Source organism: Physeter macrocephalus, chromosome 16 (assembly GCF_002837175.3).
Source record: "Physeter macrocephalus isolate SW-GA chromosome 16, ASM283717v5, whole genome shotgun sequence".
In the NCBI taxonomy this organism is placed as follows: domain Eukaryota; kingdom Metazoa; phylum Chordata; class Mammalia; order Artiodactyla; family Physeteridae; genus Physeter; species Physeter macrocephalus.
Genome location: NC_041229.1, coordinates 65,902,944 through 65,924,449, shown reverse-complemented (window position 1 = coordinate 65,924,449; position 21,506 = coordinate 65,902,944). Strand labels below are relative to the sequence as shown.

The 21,506-nt window shown below is 49.3% G+C and overlaps 1 protein-coding gene across 1 annotated transcript in view; it reads left to right on the top strand.

The window, feature by feature from the left end:
- Window positions 1–21,506, top strand: part of GALNT18 (polypeptide N-acetylgalactosaminyltransferase 18) — a 346,196-nt gene that overhangs the window by 176,244 nt on the left and 148,446 nt on the right. The window contains exon 2 of the mRNA XM_028500904.2: window positions 11,888–12,080. Coding sequence (XP_028356705.1) covers window positions 11,888–12,080 — 193 coding nt within the window. The remainder of the gene's footprint in view (window positions 1–11,887; window positions 12,081–21,506) is intronic.

Genomic DNA, 21,506 nt, shown 5'->3' with positions numbered 1-21,506 from the left:
CGAGCTGTGTGACCTCAGGCGAGTCATTTAACCTCTCTGGACCTTGGTTTGTTTATTTAAAAAATAAAAAATTTGAACTAGAGGCCTAAGGGTACCATTGAACATTCTGCTCCTAAGTGGAAACCACCAGTTCCTGTGTGAGCTGAACCACCTTAGAATCACATTTGAGAACATGAAAGGACCTCATAGAGCAGGGGTCCCCAACTCCTGGGCTGCGGACTGGTAGCGGTCTGCTGCCGGTTAGGAACCGGCCCGTACAGCAGGAGGGAGGGGAGTGGCGGGTGGTCCAGCGAGTGAAGCTTCATTTGCTGTTCCCCATCGCTCCCCGTCGCTCGTGTCACCTCCTGAACCAACACCTCCCCACCCCCTCCACTGTCCGTGGAAAAATTGTCTTCCATGAAACTGGTCCCTGGTGCCGAAAAGGTTGGGGACCGCTGTTATAGAGCATTTCATCTCACCCTCTTATGTTTACCCAGAAGAAAACTGAGGCCTGAAGAGAGCGAGCAACTTGCCCATTCACAGAATGAATGAGCTGCAGAGCCAGGGCTAGAAGGAGGCCTGTGATTCCAGTCACCTCTACAGCCTGGTTCTCAGAGTGAGGCCCCTCCAGTAGCCTCAGCATCCCCTGGGAATTTGTTAGAAATGCACATTCTCAGGCCCCACCCTAGGCCTCCTGCTGAATCAGAAACTCTGGGAGGGGGGCCCAGCATGATCATTGATTGAACAAGCCCTCTGGGTAAGTCTGATGCTCGTTAACGTTTGGGAGCCACTGCAAGACAGCACATGGCTGTCCCTTTAAGACCAGAAGAAAGACACTGGAAACCGGCAGGCTTCCCTGGAGAGGCTGAGACTGGAGGGAAAAGGGTAGAGTAATATTACAGAGGAAGGGACACACTCTTCCCAGCTGACCTCAGGCTGTAGATTTCCCAAAGCAAGGACTCTCCTGTAGCCTGTCCCGGCACCTAAGAGCTGCAGCTGTTGCAGGCGTCTGAAGTTGGTCTGGGTTGCCGGCTGTCCTGCTGCAAAGGACTACATTTCTTTCTCACTGTCGAGCCCAGCTGTTTCCATCTGTGCATCTGTGCCAGGAGAAGCATGCCACTTTAACATCAGCAGGGTCACCAGCTAGTTCATTCCAAGAAATTGATGTGTGGAAACACTGTGTTTTATGTGTGAATGGTGAAGTGTATATTTAGAAGTCCGGTGCTCAGCTCCAGGCTGTCAGCTCTCAGGAAAAAAAAAAAAAATGATGGTATGTGCTTCAGAGTTCATTATATCTCCTAGGCAGAAATCTAGGTTTAAAGGGTTGTTTTAAAGTAACACATAATGGCACCTATAAATCCCGGTTCCTGAGGTACGTACACTTGTCACTCCCTAAAATGACTTTTTTCACATGTTCTTTATGTGGTTGGCTCAGAGCATAAAAACTTGGACCTTTACTAGCAGCTTTCATTCTGCATAATTTCTAATCAAGTCCATTTCCATTTCCATGAGTATGTGTGTGCACAGGCTGAGCTCTGGCTATCCCTACCTGCCCAGCTGTCTCAGCTGTGAGCTCAGCCACACCCAGGCCCAGAACCCACCCTGTGCAGCGGGGAGAGGGCACGGTAGTCCCAGGCTGGCACGGGAACAGGTGTGAGATTTGTCTGACTGCGAGAGGCCATCACAGAGTATCTGGAGTGAGCTCACAGAGTCGGACGAGTTCCTGTTCCTTGCCTGCCATGTCAGCCCAGAATGGAATGACTGTGCTTCTCCCTAGACCCCTGACTCCTTCTCTAGTTTCTTGCTAGGACCTGCCACCCTTCCTGAGCCCTAGCCTTCTCTCATCCTTGCCAGCCCCTACCAGGGCACCTGATTCCTCTGTCCTCTGTCCCGGCCACACCCAGGGTCCTGTTCTCAGTGACTTGAACATCCAGGATCATAACTACCTTTGTCCTTTCTGGCTGGGGCTGGATTAGGTGGGCTAGGGTTGTGTCCCATGAGGCCAGTACCTGGGGAATCAGAGTGGGCTCTCATGGAACGAGGCAGAGAGGTGATTCAGAGCCAGTGTCCTGGAGGCAGGTGCTATTGACCAGCAGGCAGATCCTAGCTAAGACTTTCACCCAGCTTACAAGGTGCCAGGCACTGTTCTGAGTGCTGGACACAGGCTCACTCCTCCGTTCCTCACTACTACCCAACAAGGCAGGTATTGTCATCCTATTGACTAGTGAGGAAACGGAGGCACAGAGCAGTTATGACCTGGCCATCTAGTAGATGCAGTAGCCAGGAGCCACAGCGTGTGCTATGCCTACACCAGAGGTCAGAAAACTGCAGCCCAGGGGCCAAATATGACCTGCTGCCTGCTGTAGAAATACTCTTCTTGGAACAAAGCCACACCCACTTATTTACATATCATCTATGGCTGCTTTCCAGAGACATGGCAGAGTTGAGTAGTTATAACCAAGACCCTGAGACCTGCAAACCTAAAATATTCACTGCTGGTCCTTTACAGAAAAGGTTTGCCCATCTCTGCGGTATATCATACTGCTTCTCATGACTCCCATGAAACTGAATGCAGATTGTTTTATGTATGTACCAGTAGGCAATTTTTCAGATTCTCAGATGAGAGACCCCCCCCACAAGACAATAGAACTGCAGCTTTAGGGAGTTTGGAAAGCCAGAGTTTTGGGCAACCAACTGCCAACACCAATTCAAAGCACAGCAGCAGAGGCAGGGCCAGTGGTGAGATGGGGATAGTTTAGTCAGAGCTGGTGGGAAAGAAGCAGAGAGGCAGGAGGGTGATTGCTGCAGTACCTGCCTCACTCCATCCAGGCTCTCGTTCGTTGTTCGTTAGCTGGTGCATGAGGGACGCAGGGCCAAGGTGGCTTCAAGGTCAGGGACGAGACCCCTCCACAGCTCACGGCCACCTGCTGTCCTCATGTGCACCTGCTCCTTTGTAGAACCTGGCTGGCAGCCCTGCCCTGATTGCCTGGGTGTATCCCCTCGTGCAGTCCCAGTGCAGTGTCAGGGAGGAGAGAGCCACTGTGCTGAGAGCTGGCGAATGGTCAGCTCTCGACAAATGTGAGCTGTTGTTCCTTTCCCTCTCAGGGTTCCAACCCTGAGAGCAGAGTATTAGAATCGCGCCTTTATAAATGGCAAAACCCACAATGATGGAACTCTTACTGGGGTAGGCAGAATAATGTGCCCCTCACAAAGATCTGTACATCCTAATCTCTGGAACCTGGGAATATGTTTCCTGACATAGCAATGGGGAGTTAAGGTTGCAGATGGAATTATGGGTGTTAATCCGTTGACCTTAAAATAGGGAGAGTGTTCAGGATTATCCAGGTGGCCCCATTGTAATCATGGGGTCCTTAAAAGTGGCAGAGGAGATCGGAAGAGGTCAGATGGATGCCACATGAGAAGGACTTAACCCACTGTTGTTGGCACTGACCGTGAAGTAAGAGGGTCATGGGCCAAGGAAAGCAGGTGGCCTCTAGAAGCTGGAAAGGAGGATTCAAGGATTCAAGAGTTCTCCTCTAGAACATCCAGAAAGGAACACAGACCTGCCAATACCTTGATTTTATCTCAGAGAGACCCTGTCAGACCCTTGACCTCCAGAACTGCAAGATAATACATTTGTAGTGTTTTAAGTCACTAAATTTGTGGTCATTTGTTATGGCAGCAACAGGAAACTACTCCACTTACCAGGAGTCTGACAGTCTGCTAAGCACTTTACTGATGCCACCAACTCACCTAATCTTTGCGGTGAGTGAGAAGTATTATTATCCTCATCAAATAGATGAGCCAGCTGAGGTTCAGAGAGATTGACAAAGGTCACATAGCCGGTCAAGGGCAGAGCTGACTTCAGACCAACTGCGGGAGGCTGCCCTTCGCCGTGCAGGCCGGACCTTGCCTGGTAGGGAGGCATTCTGAGGAAGCTGCTCTTCTTCTCCGCAGTGCTCTTCAGGTGCCAGAGGAAGGTCTTCCGGATTTGTCTTTGCCATGATGAATGAAGTTGTTACGCAGAGGATTTGAATGGCGTGGGACCTGAGACTGTCAGAGCTCCTTTCTTCCGATTATCTCCAAGCCCTTTCCTGCCAGATCCCACTTTTTTCTCTTAGCAGTTCTCTTAGTTTTCTCTTTCTGGAAGAGAAAGCCTAATTGTAGGTGCTGCTGGCAAAAGACCTTCAGCTCGTGTCCTAATGCACGTCTAGAAGTGGAGAGGGGGGAAGACCCTCAACTCAGCAGAATACTTCGCTTCTTTACTAGTAGAGCTCTTAGCACATAAAACCTCTGAAAATCTCCCCTTAGGAGCCCAAGTACAAGGGGAGGCGTAATGTCTTGCTTTTCGAGGTATAAGAAAAGCATCACAATGATGTGCTCAAGTCCTCCTTTTTCTCTCTCATGGAACACAAACACTGGGTCTCTCTCACAGACTGGGAAACAGGGATTTGCCCAGTGTTGGAGGTGAGGGTCGACTGAGGCCTCCTGCCTCTCAGGACCAGCTGCTTCCCACAGGCTCTCGGTGCCTCACTCTGGCTGGGACAAGCCGAGGGGCCCCACTTTGGACTGGGGTCTGTTGGAAGAGAAGGGAGGTGGACACACATCCCGGGCCGTGGAAGTGACACGGCCGACGACAGCAAACAGAAGGCAGCCGGGACTAGCCGCTGTTGTGCTGGGGTGAACCACCCCCTGTGTGGTGGTGTAAATCCTGCCTCATGAGCACTGCTCCGATGAACTGGCTTTGATGCTCTGCAGACGCTGCTGCCTGGGCTGGCAGGGCCCAGGCATCAGGCTCTTTAGTGAGAACAATGGTCCCTTATCATCAGCAGGAAGCCAGCAGGCAGGTGATACAAACGTACATTTCTGGATATTCAATTAGCCCTTTTCTTTTTAACCCCCAATAAAGCATGCAACAAGACATCTCAAGAACAGAAGAAAACTTTTCTAAAAATCATTGAATTGTACTTTTGAAAAGGGCGAATTTTATGGTATGTAAATTGCACCCCAACAAAGCTATTAAAAAAATAAAAGGAGTGGAAGGAAAGGCAACAGCCTTTATGAATTCTTATCTGGGATATTCAGCACTGCTGGCTCCATTATTTAATGCTTAGCCTTCATCCTTCCAAAAGCTGACTTCACAGTGGTTCTCCCCAGCAGCCTGGCAGTCTGTTCCTGTTTCACAGTGAAGGAAATGGAGACTTGCAGGGCTGGGCTGTGGAGCTTGTCCAGAAAGAGTGAAGAGCAGACCCAGTTGTGGGGTGAGAGGAGGTCCCCAGGATGCTCCTGGAGGAGGACCAGGAGACAGGATAGTCTGTGCCTGTCCCCCGGATGAACTTAGACCTAAGGCCCCAGTGCACATGGCAGGCAGTTACCTGGGACACCGGCCTGGCTGTCCTGCTTCCTCCCACCTCCCTGCTCCTAGGCTCTGGATCTCACCACCAAACACCAAAGCTTCAGAAACCAAAATAGCACTGGCTGCAGCACTGGCTGCAGGGCAGAGCGAGGCCCCCCTCCCCAGCCACCCTCAAAGCCTTCTTAGCTCTGCCTGAAAGAGGGGCATATAGGAAACCGAGAAAAACCATAAGAAACAAGAGGGCTCCACTGCTTTCCTGGGGTAATAGTCCTAAAGGCGCCCATACAGAGGGACCAAAGCAGAGCTGCCACTTCCGATGAGCACACAGTCCAGCGTGGGCAGCGGGCTAAGTGTCCTCAGCCATGTGAGCCACGTCCTAGGTAGCTCTGTCTGTCCTCTCGGTAGAGCTTGGCCAGTCCTGCTGTCCAGCCCCAAATCATACTTTGACCTCCAGCAACAATCATGCAATGGAACCCCTTCTGTTGCTATTTTAGGATTCATCCTAAAATCCAAGGGCAGAGCCAGGTACTGGGTTTTTGCTTTGGGAGAGTTCTGGGCTACAGCCCCTCCTGCAGCTCCTCCAGAAAAGCCACCAGCACCTCAGAGTTTCCACTGAAGTGCATGACAGGAGCTGACAAAATGGCTCAGCTTCAAAAGATGGGGATCTCCAGGAACGTGGTGCTAGAGGGGACAGGTGGTCAGAAGTAGGTGGGACTGGGCAGCATCACAATGTCTGTTTCACTCCCAAACCCATTTTCTTTCCACTCCATTGTGCAGTCTCAGCACCGCCCAGACTCTGGAGCAAAAGCAGCTGGGCGAGCCCTCATTGGGGCTGCTCTCTGAAACAGTTGCCCTCATGCAGGTACTCCTCCTGCTTTCAGCACAGCGGCTTCAGGAGCCTCACAGGCTTGGCTGGGTCTCCAGACGTGTTCATCGTGCCTTCCTGGTGAGCCTGGGCTCAGTGCTCACCCTGCGGCCTTGGGTGCATTAATTGCTCAAAGCTTCGCAAGCTGCTTTCCTGCCCCACTTCCCTCCTGTCTCCGTGAATTAGCATGGAAGCTGTCAGGACCTGAACCGGTAATTCTCTGCTCTCATTAGTGGGCTGCATGTCAAGCACTGTGGGCATATCTCTGAGACCATATTGTGGCATTTCCTGGATGCCCTCTGTGATCGCTGGCAGAACTTTCTGGAAAACAGGTCATGCACAGTGACACCCAGGCACTAACATGGGGAACGGACGAGCTGAGTGAAAGGTCTCCAGAAACCCATAATTTTTTCTCACAGGGGCCTCCGAGGAAGGGCTCGAGCAAGGAATAGTCAAATTGTACTTAACCAGCCAGGCACAGACGCTAACCAATGTGCGTGAATGCTGGTCACAGTGTGGAGCAGGATCCCGGGGCTCCTGGGTGGGCCGGGCGTACGCCTTTCAGTTGCTGGCTGGTGGGAAGGTCCGGATCATTCCAAGAAAAGGGCCAGAGCAGCTGGGGTTAGAGGGCCCCCCGGAGGGACTCTGGGAAGCAGCTGTTTACCAGCGCTGTGAAGGTATCTCAGTGGTTTAACAACTGCTGTGAACCAGTGCAGACCAACTGAGTAGCCTCCCGGGACCTGAAGTTTCTCCAGTCCTCAAGCCAGACGGTGTATCTAGCCCACGACACGGAGGCGGGGCTGCCGTCAGGAGTATGGTTTCAGAGTCAAGTTCTTTTACGTCTCTGACCTGCAGTTTCCTCTCATCTATGATGGCAATGATAGAACCTATATCACAGGGCCACTGCGATGGCCTGGCCTCACCACCTGGCAGGGCCAGTGCAATGGAATTGGGGTACAGTGTACCAGGGGATCAGCTCCAGGGGCAAAGGTTTTGCAGCAAACACCCAAGATTAGTCTGTAGTCCCCTCCTCAGTGGACCTCAAATAATTTTTGAGTGGCACTTTGCCACTTCGGACAGTACCTTTGGTGATGGTTAGTAGGTGGCACTTTGGCATACGTGCTTGTAGGTTCATAAACTATTTCCAAATCATATGGCCAATCCGGGGCCTTTCAAACTTACAGTCTGCACTGTTGTTCTTCCTTCCCCATCCACTGGCCGTCCCAGGCCTGCTGGGGCCCTGACAGCTCTGGTTCTTGTTCTCTGGTTTCTGCTCTGTAGAGCCATCTGTCCAGAGGCTGAGAGAGACAGTTGGCCATGGAAAGTGCCGAGCAGAGAGGGACATAGCATGGCAGTGTCTCTCCAGCCGATGGGTTTCCTCAGGCCCCACTGGGGCTCCCTTCCTGCCCACACCACGTGGCTGTTCGTGGTGAGTCAGGGAAGGCAGAGGAATAGCTGCCCTGCCTGGGCGTTACACAGGTGCCACTTGAGCCCCGTGTGTGGCTGTCTGGTGAAATGGCCCTTCAGTGTTCCCTCTCAGCCTCTTCTCTCCCTAGGACACAGACAAGCACCAGGGCTGGGTAAAGAATGGGCTGGGACCACAGCCTCCGTGCTGTGCTGAGCACCCTCCAAACACTCTGGCTCGGCCGCCGGACTGACTTCACTGTGCCCTGCTCATCTGTGCCATGAATGACCTCTTCCCTTGGGGGCCCTCAGCCCCCTGCAGAGACACCTCTCTCTGGTCACCCCTCAGTTGGTCAGGCATGGCCGAGTAGGTCTGAACCCCAGCAGGGGCCACAGCCTGCATCTGCTCCTGGAGGGTGGGGCGGGTCTCATTCCTGGATGAGAGACATCCGTGGGTCTGGCCCCTCACCAGATGTGTCCAGACTCCCCTGTTCCCCTGCAGAGGACCCAGCCGAGGCTCTTGCCCTGGGGCCTCTTTACCGCCCCAACTACGTCAGACATGGTCCTCCTTGTAGGTCTGCTTTCTTAGTGGAGAGTGAGGGGAGTTGGGTCTAGGACTGGTTACGGGGAGGCCACTCTCTGTGGACATGGAGACCCTTCATCTGGGGGCTACGCAGCAGCAGCATCTTCCAGAGCTGGGACCTCAGGGCAAGGCCATTCCTCTTTGTAATCTGAACTCAAGAAGTGTCCGTGGAAGAGCACCCCGGTGGGCTGTGAGGCTGCGTGGGTCCTTAGCCACTGATGTTCACTGAGCTAACATTTATTATGTGCCAGGCACTGTGCTAAGCTGCTTCCGTGGACCATCTCATTGAATACACTCCAATAGCCTATGAAGAAGGTACTTTTAGTATCCATTCCACTTTCCAGATGAGGAACTAAAGTGTAGATAAGCTAGACTAAACTGGTAAATGGTCGAGCTGGAGTATGGATTCTGCCTCTACAGCCAGTGCTCTTAAGGAAACAAAATGAATGGATTAGCAGAGGCAAAGCCTGCTTACCTAAGATATGTCAAATGTAAGGTGTAGAGCAGGGGGTCAGTATACTTTTTCTTAAAGGGCCAGAAAGTACATATTTTCCACTTTGCAAGCCATATGGTCTCTGTCATACCCAGTCTGCCTTTGTAGCTCTAAAGCAGCCATAGCTAACATGCAAGCAAGTGAATGTGATGTGTTCCAACAAAGCTTTATTTACATAACAGATGGTGGGCCAGATTTGGCCCTCAGACCATAGTTTGCCACCCATGATGCAGAGGAAAGCTTCAATGCCCTTGACAAACTGGGTGACCTCAGATTAGTCATTTAACATCTTCAACTTTGGTTTCCTCATGTCTAATAACCACTATGGGGCACTTATTAACTGGTTTGTTTTAAAATGATGCACTGAGCCCCTTGTAAGAGCCACGTACTGTGCTGGGAGTCAAAGATACAGCAGGGAACAAGTCAGAGGTCATCCTGGTCTCATGGAGTCCACACCTGTGAGCATGACAGAGATAACCGTGGGTAAGGACATCAGCTAGCACCGTGCTTCGCTCAGGCAGAAATTCAACAAATATACCTCTTCCCGTTGTCACGCCCCTGACTCATTATTCAGGACCCACTGCTTTCAAGTTCGTTGTCATTTGTACCCATACTGAGTAAAAAGGCAGGAGCATGTGGTGGAACCCAGGACTTTAATATGTTTATAATCCATTTTTATGAAACATTGGCCTAATTGTGAATTCTAATTTTTTCATTAACTGATCTCATTTTACTTGGTAATATCCATTTAGGTATGTGCGAGCAGTAAAACTCCATTTCTGCTAAATATTATATGATGCAGTTGATTCACTGATTTAGATTTTTACTACCCCCCATTCCAAATGAGTGAGTCATCCATCTTTTGAGAGATAACAAGGACCTTCAAGATCAGGCGAGCCCCGTGTTTCCCTTCAAGCGTACCTAGTTGGGGGGCCAAAGGCAGCCCGAGTTCTGGGATGGAGCTTTGAGCAGCACCACAGTCCTAAAAGCTCTTGCTTTGTCATAGGAATGCACATGTAGTTTGCATTTTACTCTTTAATATGTCCTAATACGTTTAACATATCTGAGTTTCCTTCTGTATCTTTAAGGAAAATTGGTAACTGAGATGATAGGTCATGTTTGTCTTTGGAATTCACCTCTATCCAGCCCTTTGCTCTGTAGAGGCAGTGTGGCTTCGTGGTTAGGACTACTGCCTCGGGGGACAGACATCCTGAGATTGCACCTCAGCTACTGCACTTCCTTCTGAGTGAACCGGGGCAAGTTTCCCATCCTCTCTGTGCCTCACCTTCATTACCTGTAAAATGGAGACAGTAGCACTTCCCACCTGGTAGGGTGAGTTGAGTCGATATGTGAAAAATGCTTATGGCAGAGCCTGACTCATGGTAAACACTCAGCAAGTGCTAGCTGTGATAGTTATCCCAGGAGTTACACGGATCTCCAGTTTGGGGTATGTCCCAAGGACATGGCCCCCAAAGAGGAGAGGTGCATACACATTTTCACCCAGTGCCTGTTGAGTCCCAGCTCCATTTACAGAAGTTTTGGCATCTCTCTGACCAAGGTCTCTGGCATCGGCGTGCTGGCTCTGCTTTCAGAATCTTCGGCTCTCTAATTTGCAGGGAGCTACAACAGCTCCCTTCTGTCTGTGACACCCTCTGTGCACCTCCAGTGATGGGGGCTTTCTCCCCCTGCAGCACCCCTTCCTAGGTGCCGGAAGGGTCCCCCTGTTACTCCTAGGCCTCCTCCCCTTCCCAGACTGGCTCTTCCAAGAGTCTGTCAGGAGGAAGTGGTGGTTAAGAGCTGTGGTCTGCAGCTCTGAGCTCTCCAACCTTGAAGACCATGGAACCCTAGCCCCTGGCCTGTCTCGGCCTGTACCTTTAAGTTACCTGGCATAGGTGTGCATGCACCTACTGGCTCCATACAGACAGCTGAGGGGACTTTGGCAAGTGTGCCAGGCCTGCCTCTCCTGTTCCTAACCCCCCTTCTGCTTCCTCCTGGTCCCTGGCTCTGTCTCTTACATCATGTTTATGAGCATGGAAGGCGCCATCCAGTGACCTTGGCATCTCTGTCCAGTTTTTCTGATTGCTGACCTTGAATGGTGGGCCTGACTACCCATCCCTGGGAACAAATTCCATAGTCTTGACCTGTCAGCCTATGTCCTGGCAAGACCTACCCATTATCGCCATAAAAGAAGGACTTAAATGACCCTCCAGGCTCCTCTTGCTATAGCAACCCTGATTACCATTTGTTGTGCACTTATTCTGAGACAAGTGTTTTATATACATGATTGTATGTAATCCTCACAGATCTTGGGGGTGGTGGGTGGGTATTATTATTCCCACATTACAGGTGGGGAAATCAAGGCGTCAAGAGGTTGAGTGTTTGCTTGTGGTCATGCAGCCAGTGAATGGTGGAGCAGGGATTTATTTGAATCAAAGCCCCTGCTCTTATAGGTAATAATGCCTCTTTCACTTTTCTTGGAAGCTTCCAGGAAAACGATGAGCTCTTCTTGAACTGGTGTGAGCACTGCCCCCCCACAAAGTCTACCAGGGGTCCAATGAGCAGTGCCCAGAGTACGTGGAGGTTTGGGGATGGTATGGCTGTCCCCTTTGCCAACGATTCCCTATCCTGGTGGGCAGAGCCTGAAGCAGCAGGAAGCAGTCTGGCCGAGGGTCCTTGCAGCCAGGTGAACGTCATACGGTGGGACCAGGAAACTTACAGCAGGACCAGGCAGTTGAGACAGAGGTGGACTGGCAAGAACTGGGCAGGGGAGCAGATGCCCAGCTCGGGGACCTGGGTGTGGGACAGGTTCAGAGCTGGCCGGGAATGGGGGTGCGATCTGGGGAAGAGAAGCAGAAGTCCCATTCGTGGGCTGGGACCGGCATCTCTGATGAGAAGGCAGACTGGGAAAGGAGAAGGTTCTAGCTAAAGCCATGGGGTATCAGGATCACACCCATCGGCTTCCCAGCAGACCCTGTTGGGTATATTTCTATATCCGTTGCGCTAGTGGTTGTTGGGTGGGTGAATGGATGTATGGATGGATAAATGAGTTTGCGGAAGCGTGAAGATTCTAGTCTCCCTTCCCCCACCCCCAAAGTTGGGGCTAAGATTGTTTTACCCAAGGCAATGGTGAGGGAAGGGAAAGGGGTTGTCATGGCATATGCAGGGGCTCACTCTGACCCACTGTCTCCTTATCCCTTCTTTCTCCAGAGGCCCCCGCCAAACCTGAGGAGGCAGAGGCTGAGCCCTTCACAGACTCCTCTCTGTTTGCACACTGGGGCCAGGATCTCAGCCCCGAAGGCCGGCGTGTGGCCCTGAAGCAGTTCCAGTACTACGGCTACAATGCCTACCTCAGTGACCGCCTACCCCTCGACCGGCCCCTGCCTGACCTCAGACCCAGTGGGTGAGCAGAGTCAGTGGCCGGGCCCTTGTTGACCTGCACGTGGGGAGGTGGGGTCACCGCAGTGCTGGGGACAGGGCTAGGACTTGGTGTCTGGACTCCTGGGTCTCTTACCGGCTTCAGCCAGGGTCTGCCCACTTGGCCTGCATCAGGCAAGTCACTCCCTACTCCCCCAACCTCAGTTTCTCCATCTGCTAAGCAGGGGGAAGGCTTTCTTCCATTAGAAATTTGGAGGATTAATAACCTAATTTAATCCTTAAGGGAACAAGAATCATCTGGCATTCCTGTTAATAAGTCATTTAAACCCAATCAGTTGCATTTTTATGAACAATTCTTTTTTTCCTGTAAAATTAGTTTTTTAAAGTACATCCATCTTCGGAGGCTAACAAGTCATTACACCCAACAGAGAAGTCTGTCTTGACTTCTCTCTTCGTTACAGAAGATGTTCCTTTAAGGTTCAGTTAGAATTTTTATTACTCCTAATTATTAAAAACGTGGGCATGTACCGTAGCTGAGAAAATCTCATTAACTTTTGTGAGCTCCCCACCAACACCTTCTTTCCCCCACTTTCCCCTTATTTTAAAAATTTTCTTAAAGCTGCAAACCACAGTGAGCTTATATCTGGAGTTTTCAGGAAAGATCTTGCTGCTGGGCTTGGGGGCTATATTCTTTGGGAAGGAGAGTTCAGTTCAGTTTCATAGACATTTATTGAGCACCTGATGTATGCCATTTAGTTGGGTGTGGTTTTTCTTGGCCCAGGAGAACTTGGCTGGGCTCTAGGGATGAAAGAGCAGCTGAGGATCTACAAGGAGAGAGAAGAGTATATGTTCATTTAAAGGATATTTATTGAGCACTTATTATGTGCCAGAATAGTCTAGACTCAGAGATAGAGCAGTGAACAAAACAGACAGGAATCCTTACCCTCAGGGAGCTTGTGTTCTATTCTAGTTAGGTGAGGACAGATAAGAAACAAAGCAAAGTCACCTATGTAGCAGGTTAGATAGTAGTAAGTACCGTGGGGAAATGTAAGGTGGAAGAGGGAGATTGGAACAGCCTGGAATAGGAGGAGGGGTTGAATTTTTAATGAGATGGTAAGAGAAGGCCTCACTAAGAAGGTGACATTTGAGCAAAGACCTAGAGGAGATGAGGAAGTGAGCCATGTGGATACTCAGGGGAAAAACTTTCTGGACAGAGGGACCAGCATGTGCAAAGTTCCTGAGGTCAACATGTGCCTGGCATGTTTGAAGAAAAGGAAGGAGGTCCTTGTGGCTGGAACAGAGCAAGCTAGAAGGCAGTAGTTGGAGATGAGATCAGAGGGGCAACAGGAAGCAGATCAAGTCGGAGTGGGGGGTTGGTAGTTCTCAAACTTGGCTACACATTCAACTCCTCTGGGAGCTTTAAAATAATCCTGATACCAGACTCTACCCTAGACCAATTGGGCGAGAGTTTCCAGAGGTGGAACTCAGTGCCCATGTTGTTTAGAGTTCTCGGGTGATTCCCATGCACAGCCCAAGTTAAGAATTGCAGGGAAGGGCTCTGTTAACTGTTGCAAGGTATGTGACTTTTACCCTGTGAGGGGCTCCATGGGAAGAGAGCCACGTGGAGAGAGACATAGGGTGAGGTCTGAAAGTGTCCCGAGCTCAGGAGCTTCTGTCCCTGTGGAGTTGGGGGTGCATCACCCTCCCAATATGTGCTCACCAACCTGGATGCTCTCTGAATTCCATATTTTAGGGATTTTTCTGGAGGCATCATTACATAGGCATGATTGATTATTAACTCATTTTCCAGCCTCTCCCCTCTCTCCAGAGAATGGGGGGTAGGACTGAAAGTTCCAAACTTCTAATCATGGCTTGATCTTTCTGGTGACCAACCCTCATTCAGGAGCCTGCCAAGAATCTTCCTCATTAGATCAAAAGATACTCCTACCTGGGCAGAAGACCTAAATAGACATTTCTCCGAAGAAGACATACAGTTGGCCAACAGGCACAGGAAAGATGCTCAACATAGCGAATTATTAGAGAAATGCAAATCAAAACTGTAATGAGGTATCACCTCACACCAGTCAGAATGGCCATCATCAAAAAGTCTATAAATAATAAATGCTGGAGAGGGTGTGGAGAAAAGGGAACCCTCCTACACTACTGGTGGGAATGTAAATTGGTGCAGCCACTATGGAGAACAGTAAGGAGGTTCCTTAAAAAACTAAAAATAGAACTACCATATGACCCAGCAATCCCACTCCTGGGCATACCTCTGGAAAAGATGAAAACTCTAATTCAAAAAGATACATGCATCCTGATGTTCATAGCAGCACTATTTACGGTAGTCAAGTAATGGAAGCAATCTAAATGTCCATCGACAGATGAATGGATAAAGAAGATGTGGTGTGTATATATATATATATATATATATATATATATACATATCTACACACCCATATATATATGAATGAAGTAATGCCATTTGAAGCAACATGGATGGACCCAGAGATTATCATACTAAGTGAAATAAGTCAGAGAAAGACAGATATCATATGATAACACTTATATGTGAAATCTAAAAAAAAAATACAAATGCAGTTATTTATAAAACAGAAATAGATTCACAGACATAGAAAACAAACGTATGGTTACCAAAGGGGAAAGAGGGGGGAGGGATAAATTAGGAGTTTAGGATTAACAGATACACACTACTATATATAAAATAGATAAACAACAAGGGCCTACTGTATAGCACAGGGAACTATATTCAATACCTCTTAATAACCTATAATGGAAAAGAATCTGAAAAAGAATAGATATATACATATATGTATAATTGAATCACTTTACTGTACACCTGAAACTAACACAACATTGTAAATCAACTATAATTCAATAAAAAGTTTTCTGTTTTGAGAAAAAAAAGAGATACTCCGATCACCCAGGAAATTCTAAAGGATTTGGGACCTCTGTGTCAGACACTCCTTTCACTCAGTAAGTTACAAAGGATTTAGGGGCTATGGGTCAAAGACTAAATAAATATTGTCAGGAACTGGAGACAGAGATCAATATATGTATTTCTTACTATTTCACAGTATTATTATTAGTCTAAGACTACTAATAAATATTGTCAGGAACTGGGGGCAGAGATCAATATATGTATTTCTTACTATTTCATAGTATTATTATTATTAGTCTCCATTTTATACAAGAGGAAACTGAGGCCAGAGAGATTATGTAATCTGCCCAAGGTCACTAGTGGCAGGACTGGGATTTGAACTCAGGCAGTCTGGCAATAGAATTTGTGCTTGTAACCGTGACTGTGTTTCACTGCCTTGAGGTGTCCATTTGTGTCATTCTAATGGGGATGGGGCCTGCTTTAACAATGTATAGCATGGAGCTGATTGGCTTATCTGGTTCAGGAAGTGGAAACATTGTTTTAGTGAACCTCAAAGCTGTTATCAAGGCATAGAGTGAAACCTCAGCTATGGCAAATGTTGGGATTTAGAGCAAGGTGGGTAGGGGTACAGGGAGCATCTGGAGAGGAAGCCCCATGCTAAGGACAGTCTCTAGAAGAATCACACCAGGTGTACCTTGCTTCAGTCCCAGCTCCTATGCCTTTCCTCCTTTTACCTCCTGTTTGCCCTTTGGGGATTTCTGCCCCTGGAGGCATCCTTGGATTCTGCACTCTGCTCTTTGTATTCTTGACCTTGCCAAGTTCTTAACCTTGATGCTATGCTCCTTGGCTTCATTGCTGGACCAGAAAGTGGGTGTCCCAAATTCTGCCCTACCCTCCCTTCCATCACCTCTGGCTGGGCCCTTATTTTGTCTCCTCTCTTGGTAATCTGACCACCTTGTCATCTGGCTGAGAGAGGGCCAAAGTGTGCTCAGTGCCTTATACACAGGACAAGAGGTAACTAGAAGGAAAAAAAATCCATCCAGCTGGTTGCTAGGTAGGCTTCATTAGTTTATACTTCCAATAAATATTTATTGAGCACCAAGTGTGTGCCAGGCACCCAGTAAAGCATCAGACAGAGAATCCTCCAGGAGCTTACACTGTAGTGGGATCCAGAGTGGAAGGTGATGGGATCAGAAGGCAAGTGATCAAAAAACTTGCAGAGGATCTCCTGCCTCCTTGGGAAGGAGTCATCCATGCAGGTTTCTAGTAAGTCAGGGACTGCACTTGACACCCACAGAAGCCCTGTCCTCCTGGGGCCTCTGCTCAGGGAAGCAGCACCGGAGGTTGACGTCTGCAAGGAGCCTCCCTTTACCAGTGTTGGCCACCGTCCCCTGGAAATGGAAGTCATCTCAGGTGGCCTTGGCTTGAAACAGGATTTCGGTTCTCCAGCCAGAGGCTGAAGTTAGGCCACGGCAGTGAGAGCGCTGAACTCTAGCCATTAGACCACCAGGGACCAGTGGCCAGTGACAAGGCTCTGGCCCATCAGCTTTGTAGAAATAAATTTCTACAAAGAGACGGAAAGTAGTGAAACGAGTAGAGTGCTTATTAGGAGGAAAAAAGAGTACATGTGAATAGGCACACACGGGTGGACTCGAGAGAGAGTAGCACCCTCGTGGTAGTTTGAATCACTTATATGGGGCATTTCTTCTGGGTTTCCTTTGGCAGTGATCTTGCTTTGCCTGGTTCTGAGTCCTTATTTGGTTTACATGAGGGTCGTCCCATGTGCGCACGCCCATCTCTTAGCCAAGATGGATTCTAGCGAAGACGCCTATGGATAGGTTGACATCACTCCCTTTTTGACCTTCAAGGATCTTTTCTGCGCATGTGTATTCGGGAAGGTCTCCTTGACCTCAAGAATGAGAAATATGTGGTCTCTATCTTTTATCTGGGCAGGGCTCAGCTCCTCTCTGGCTCTGGCTATTTTGGAGTCTCTGTCCCCAGGGAACAAACTCCAGCTGTTCAGCCTGGGGCCCGTTTATCTCCTGCCTCAGAAGGACATGGGAACTGGAAATGCCAGTTTCATTAGCCTCATCTGGGGTCTTTGATCCATGCAGAGAGAGGATGTATTTCCTCCGGGCACCAGGACACTCGGCTTTTGGGGAAGTCAAAGTGCCATTCATTCTTCCTGCATTATTGTAATAAGAACAGAGCAGGCCCCTTGGCCATCCAGGTGGGAAGACCCAGGGGAGACAGGACAGTGGTTGCCTCTTCTGGTGAGCCTCCTAGACCTCACCCCACGTGTGGCCTTTGCCAGATCTGGACAGGGGTTTGCCTTCTTGCTTCCTGGGGTGAAAGACACCGGGGCCTCAGGATCGAAGGGGAGAAAGTCTGCATCTCAGTCTGGCTGGACTTTACTCCATCCCTCATGTCCCCCGCTACAAGCTCCAAACATCCCCATGGTTTTCTCTATGTCCCTCCTCCTGCCTCCCAGTGTCCCACCTGCTCCTTCTTATCTGTAGCCTCCAAAATAATCTCCCAGAGGCAAAAAGAGAAGAAGGGAAAGACAAGTCTAGATTGGGGTGTGGACTACATAGGTGTATATATTTGTCAAAATGCATCGAACTAGACACTTAAGATCTGTGCATTTCACTGCATATAAATTAAGCATCAACTTTTTGAAAAATTATGGTGTGAGAAAGAGATCAAGGGAGTCCTTTGCCTGTGGGATGGAGAGGGAGGATGGAGGCGACATCTTTAGGGAGGTCACTGAGAAAATGGGTTGTGATTGTGGGGAAGGAGGATCGTGGAGGGCTAAAGCAAGCTTGCCAGATCAGGACAGGAAGGTAAGGGTGACCCTCCCACCCCAGTGATGGCGGGTGGGGTAGTTAGCATATTGGTAACTCACCAGCTCCACAGCAGCCGGTGCCTGCCTCATTTTTTCCTGCAGGCAGTGGGTATTATTTCCATACAGGGGCCAGGGGATATAAGGGATGAGCCCCTGATCTAGTGGGCATTGGGTATGGGTAGGAAGAGGAGGGGCTCGTGGGCTCTGGCTTCAGGGCTGTCACATTGCCATGGCAACCCTATGGCCTACCTCTAAGGTAGCTCAGGGCAGAGCCTCCAGCAGGTACTGCTTCCTGCCTCTTGCTGGCAGATCCTCAGAGGCCCCTGAGCCATCAGTAATGATGTTGCCTTTCTCGCCAGCATCCCCTGAGGTCCACATCCCTCCCAGGAGTGAGGGTGGATTGGCTCTTGGGTTGACTGTTAGGTTAAGGCCTGGGACTGAGGCACAAGGGGCTGGTAAAGGGGATTGGACTATTTTCTGCAGCCCCAGGTGGGAGCAACTGGGGCAGATCCACACAGACCCAACCACAAAGGAGCCCTGGGTCCTGAGCTGGAGAGACCCTGTGTGAACATCCAAGTGGAAAGAAGCAGGATGAGATTAAAGAAATGAAAGAATGCAGCCTGGAGCCAGGGCTCTGGGTCCCCCTAGGAGCAGGTTAGGGTCCATCCAGGTGGCTGTGGGTATTTGCTGCCACCACTCTGAGGATGGTCACCAGGTTTGTGTGTATGGATCGGAGGGCCATGGGGTCTTCATGGTGCAACCTCTAGACAGTCATCTGAGATCTCTGAACTTTGGGGGTCAACAGTGCTGGCTTCATGAGTGTGTATGGTAGGCAGGATAATGGCCTCCCAAGGGTGTTCACGTCCTAATCTCTGGAACCTGTGAATATGGTATGTTACATGGCAAAGGAGAATTAAGGTTGCAGGTGGAATTAAGGTTGCTAATCAGCTGACTAAAATAAGGAGATCATCTTGAATTATCTGGTTGGACCCAATGTAATCACAGGACACTTGAAAGTGGAAGAATAAACCAGAGAGATGGCTATGTGAGAAGGACTCAACCAGCCATTGCTGGCTTTGAAGATGGAAAAGAGCCATGAATGTGGGCAGCCTTTAGATACTGAAAAAGGCAAGAACAGTATCTAACAGATTATCACCTAGAACCTACAGAAAGGAATGCAGTTCTGCTGATACTTTGATTTTAGCCCAGTGAGACCTTTGTCAGACTTTTGGCCTCCAGAACCAGAAGATAACAAATTTGTGCTATTTGAAGTCACCAAGTTTGCAGGACTTGTTTACAGCGGCAGTATTAGTATCGGGATACTATACAGTGGGCCCCTTTTGCACAGGATCCTGAGAAGGCTAGAAGGGCTCTGCGCTTGGTTTAATGAGCTGCTATTGCTGTGCTAAAATTCTTAATAATTTTTCAACAGGGGCCACCGTATTTTCCTTTTGCACTGAGCCCCACAAGTTATATGTCTGGTCCTGGCAGGGAAGGGGGGCGGTTTCAGGTGAGGAGCTAGGACATGATTGCTGGATCACCTGGGGGTTGCTACGCTGGGGCTAAGGATTTACACCAAGAGCCACCACTTGCTCACTTACGTGGCAGGCACTGTGCAAACGGCTTAATGTCTATGTCGTCCTTTAACTTTATCCTCTCGTCTCTCTGGGGTAGTTATTATTATTTCCATTTTATATAGGAGAATACTGAATATTTGCAAGGTTAAGAAACTTGGTCAAGCGCCCACCAGTGGTATGTAGCAGAGCCAGTATTTTTACCTGGGTCTGTGTCTCCAGGACACTACTCAGGCCCCTTGCCCCGCCCTGCCTAGGGGAGCTTTTCTAGTTTGGGATTTTGGCTCTGTGGAGATGACCCAGAAGTTTTTGAAAGATGAGACTTCCGTGAGGGCAGCCTCAGGACAAAGGGGGTAAAATCAACACCCTGGGTAATGGTTCTGCTGTTGCATCAAAAATGCTGACTACACAAACATAGGGAGAAATACTTCTTAACTGGAGCAATCTGGGAAAATGCTTCTGGATCCTAGTTAATTAAACACATTATGGGCCAATAGTATCATATAGTTGTTCTTAAAGATGATGTAATCTTGAGCTGTAGTAATGTCTTAAAATGGGGAGGCAATAGTTTTGTTTTACTCAGATCACAACTGCAGAATTGGATTTTATGGGATATAGAGAAAGTGACATATGTTTAGAGGAGAACGACTCAGGAGAAAAACTGAGTAACATGACAAACAGATGAAGTTCTTGCTAGATTATAGAGTGATATGTAGAACCCAATTCCCTGGGATCCAAGGCCAGGTCTGTCACTTACAAAGCTGGTTGACCTCCAGCAAGTTACCTAGGCTCTCTGTGTTTTGGTTTTCCTATCTGTAAATTAGAGATGGTAATACAAAGATTGAATGTGTAATATACATAGAGCTCTTAGAACATTGCCTGACATCAGAGTAACTGCTATTTAACTTTTTGCTACTTTTTATCTGGGTCTCTGATTTGTAAAAGAGATGGCCTGGGGGGCATAACTTAAAGTCATGACTTTAAGTACCAGAAGGACCACAAAGTGGACAAGGAGCCACACGGGACAGGCCTTCCACCCTGGCATTAGGTGAGGAGGGCCAGGTAGGCAGTGTAGGACAGAGTGACTTCTCCCCAGCCCCAGAGTTCTGGTCATCAGAGGCCGGAGCAAGGCTCTGCTGGAGAGCAAAGACGCCCCGTCCTCCTTTTTCCCACCTGTCGGGCCTGCCTGTGGGGATCCGATCCCAGTCCAGGAAGTGCAGTGGGTCTTTCTTTGCTAGGGTAGGTGTGCTGTCATGGAGGAAGGCACTGAACTCACTCAGATGACCACAGATGTCTGGGATTCTTTGTAGGCCAGTGTCTACACAGTCACATAATCACACCAGCGGAAGCCACATATCCAGGCTCTGGAGGAGGGCAGCGTGGCTCAGGACATCCTGGACAGGCTCGAGTCTGCATCCTCTCTGTTCATCTCTTAGAGTGCCGTGTCTCTAACAGTGACTGTTCACATCTGCAGCTCACTCAGTGACAGTGTTCTGTTTCCAACCCCATCATTTCTGCTTGTCTTCTTAGGGTACCTCATGTTCAACCTCCCCATGAGAAAGGGCTTGATAGGGCTGCTGGTCCTTCTTCAATATCATGAGATCCGGCTATAAGAGCTCCTGGGCTAGACTGCTCTGTACACTGACCGCCAGCCCGTCAATAGCTACTTGGGGCTCAGGAAGCAGTCTCCGGTCCCATGAGTTGTGGGCGGAATGGTGAGGCCACCTGGCAGAGGACACAGACAGCTTCATACAAGGAGTATATATGGGGAGGGTTTATCTCAATGGGAGCAATGGGACAGGAAGACAATTTTAGGCTTCACGTGCCCAGTAGTATTTTATCATGTTAGTACACATCATCCTATTAGACACACTACATCTGCCCCATGTTTCATCAGAGTTGACCTGGAGTGACTTTCATTTTGCCCCTCCCTCCACCAGGTCTTTGGGTTATCACAACACCAGTGTCTGGACAGATGAATCTCTGGGTGGGTGTGGAAAGAAGGTACAGACCCTAGTTTAGCGGGGACTATGGGTACTGGCTTTGGAGGCAAATGAGCCCAGGTGTAAGCCCTGGAAGATAACTTACTGCCTCAGCCCTGTTTCCCTCATCTGTAAAATGGGGATAAAA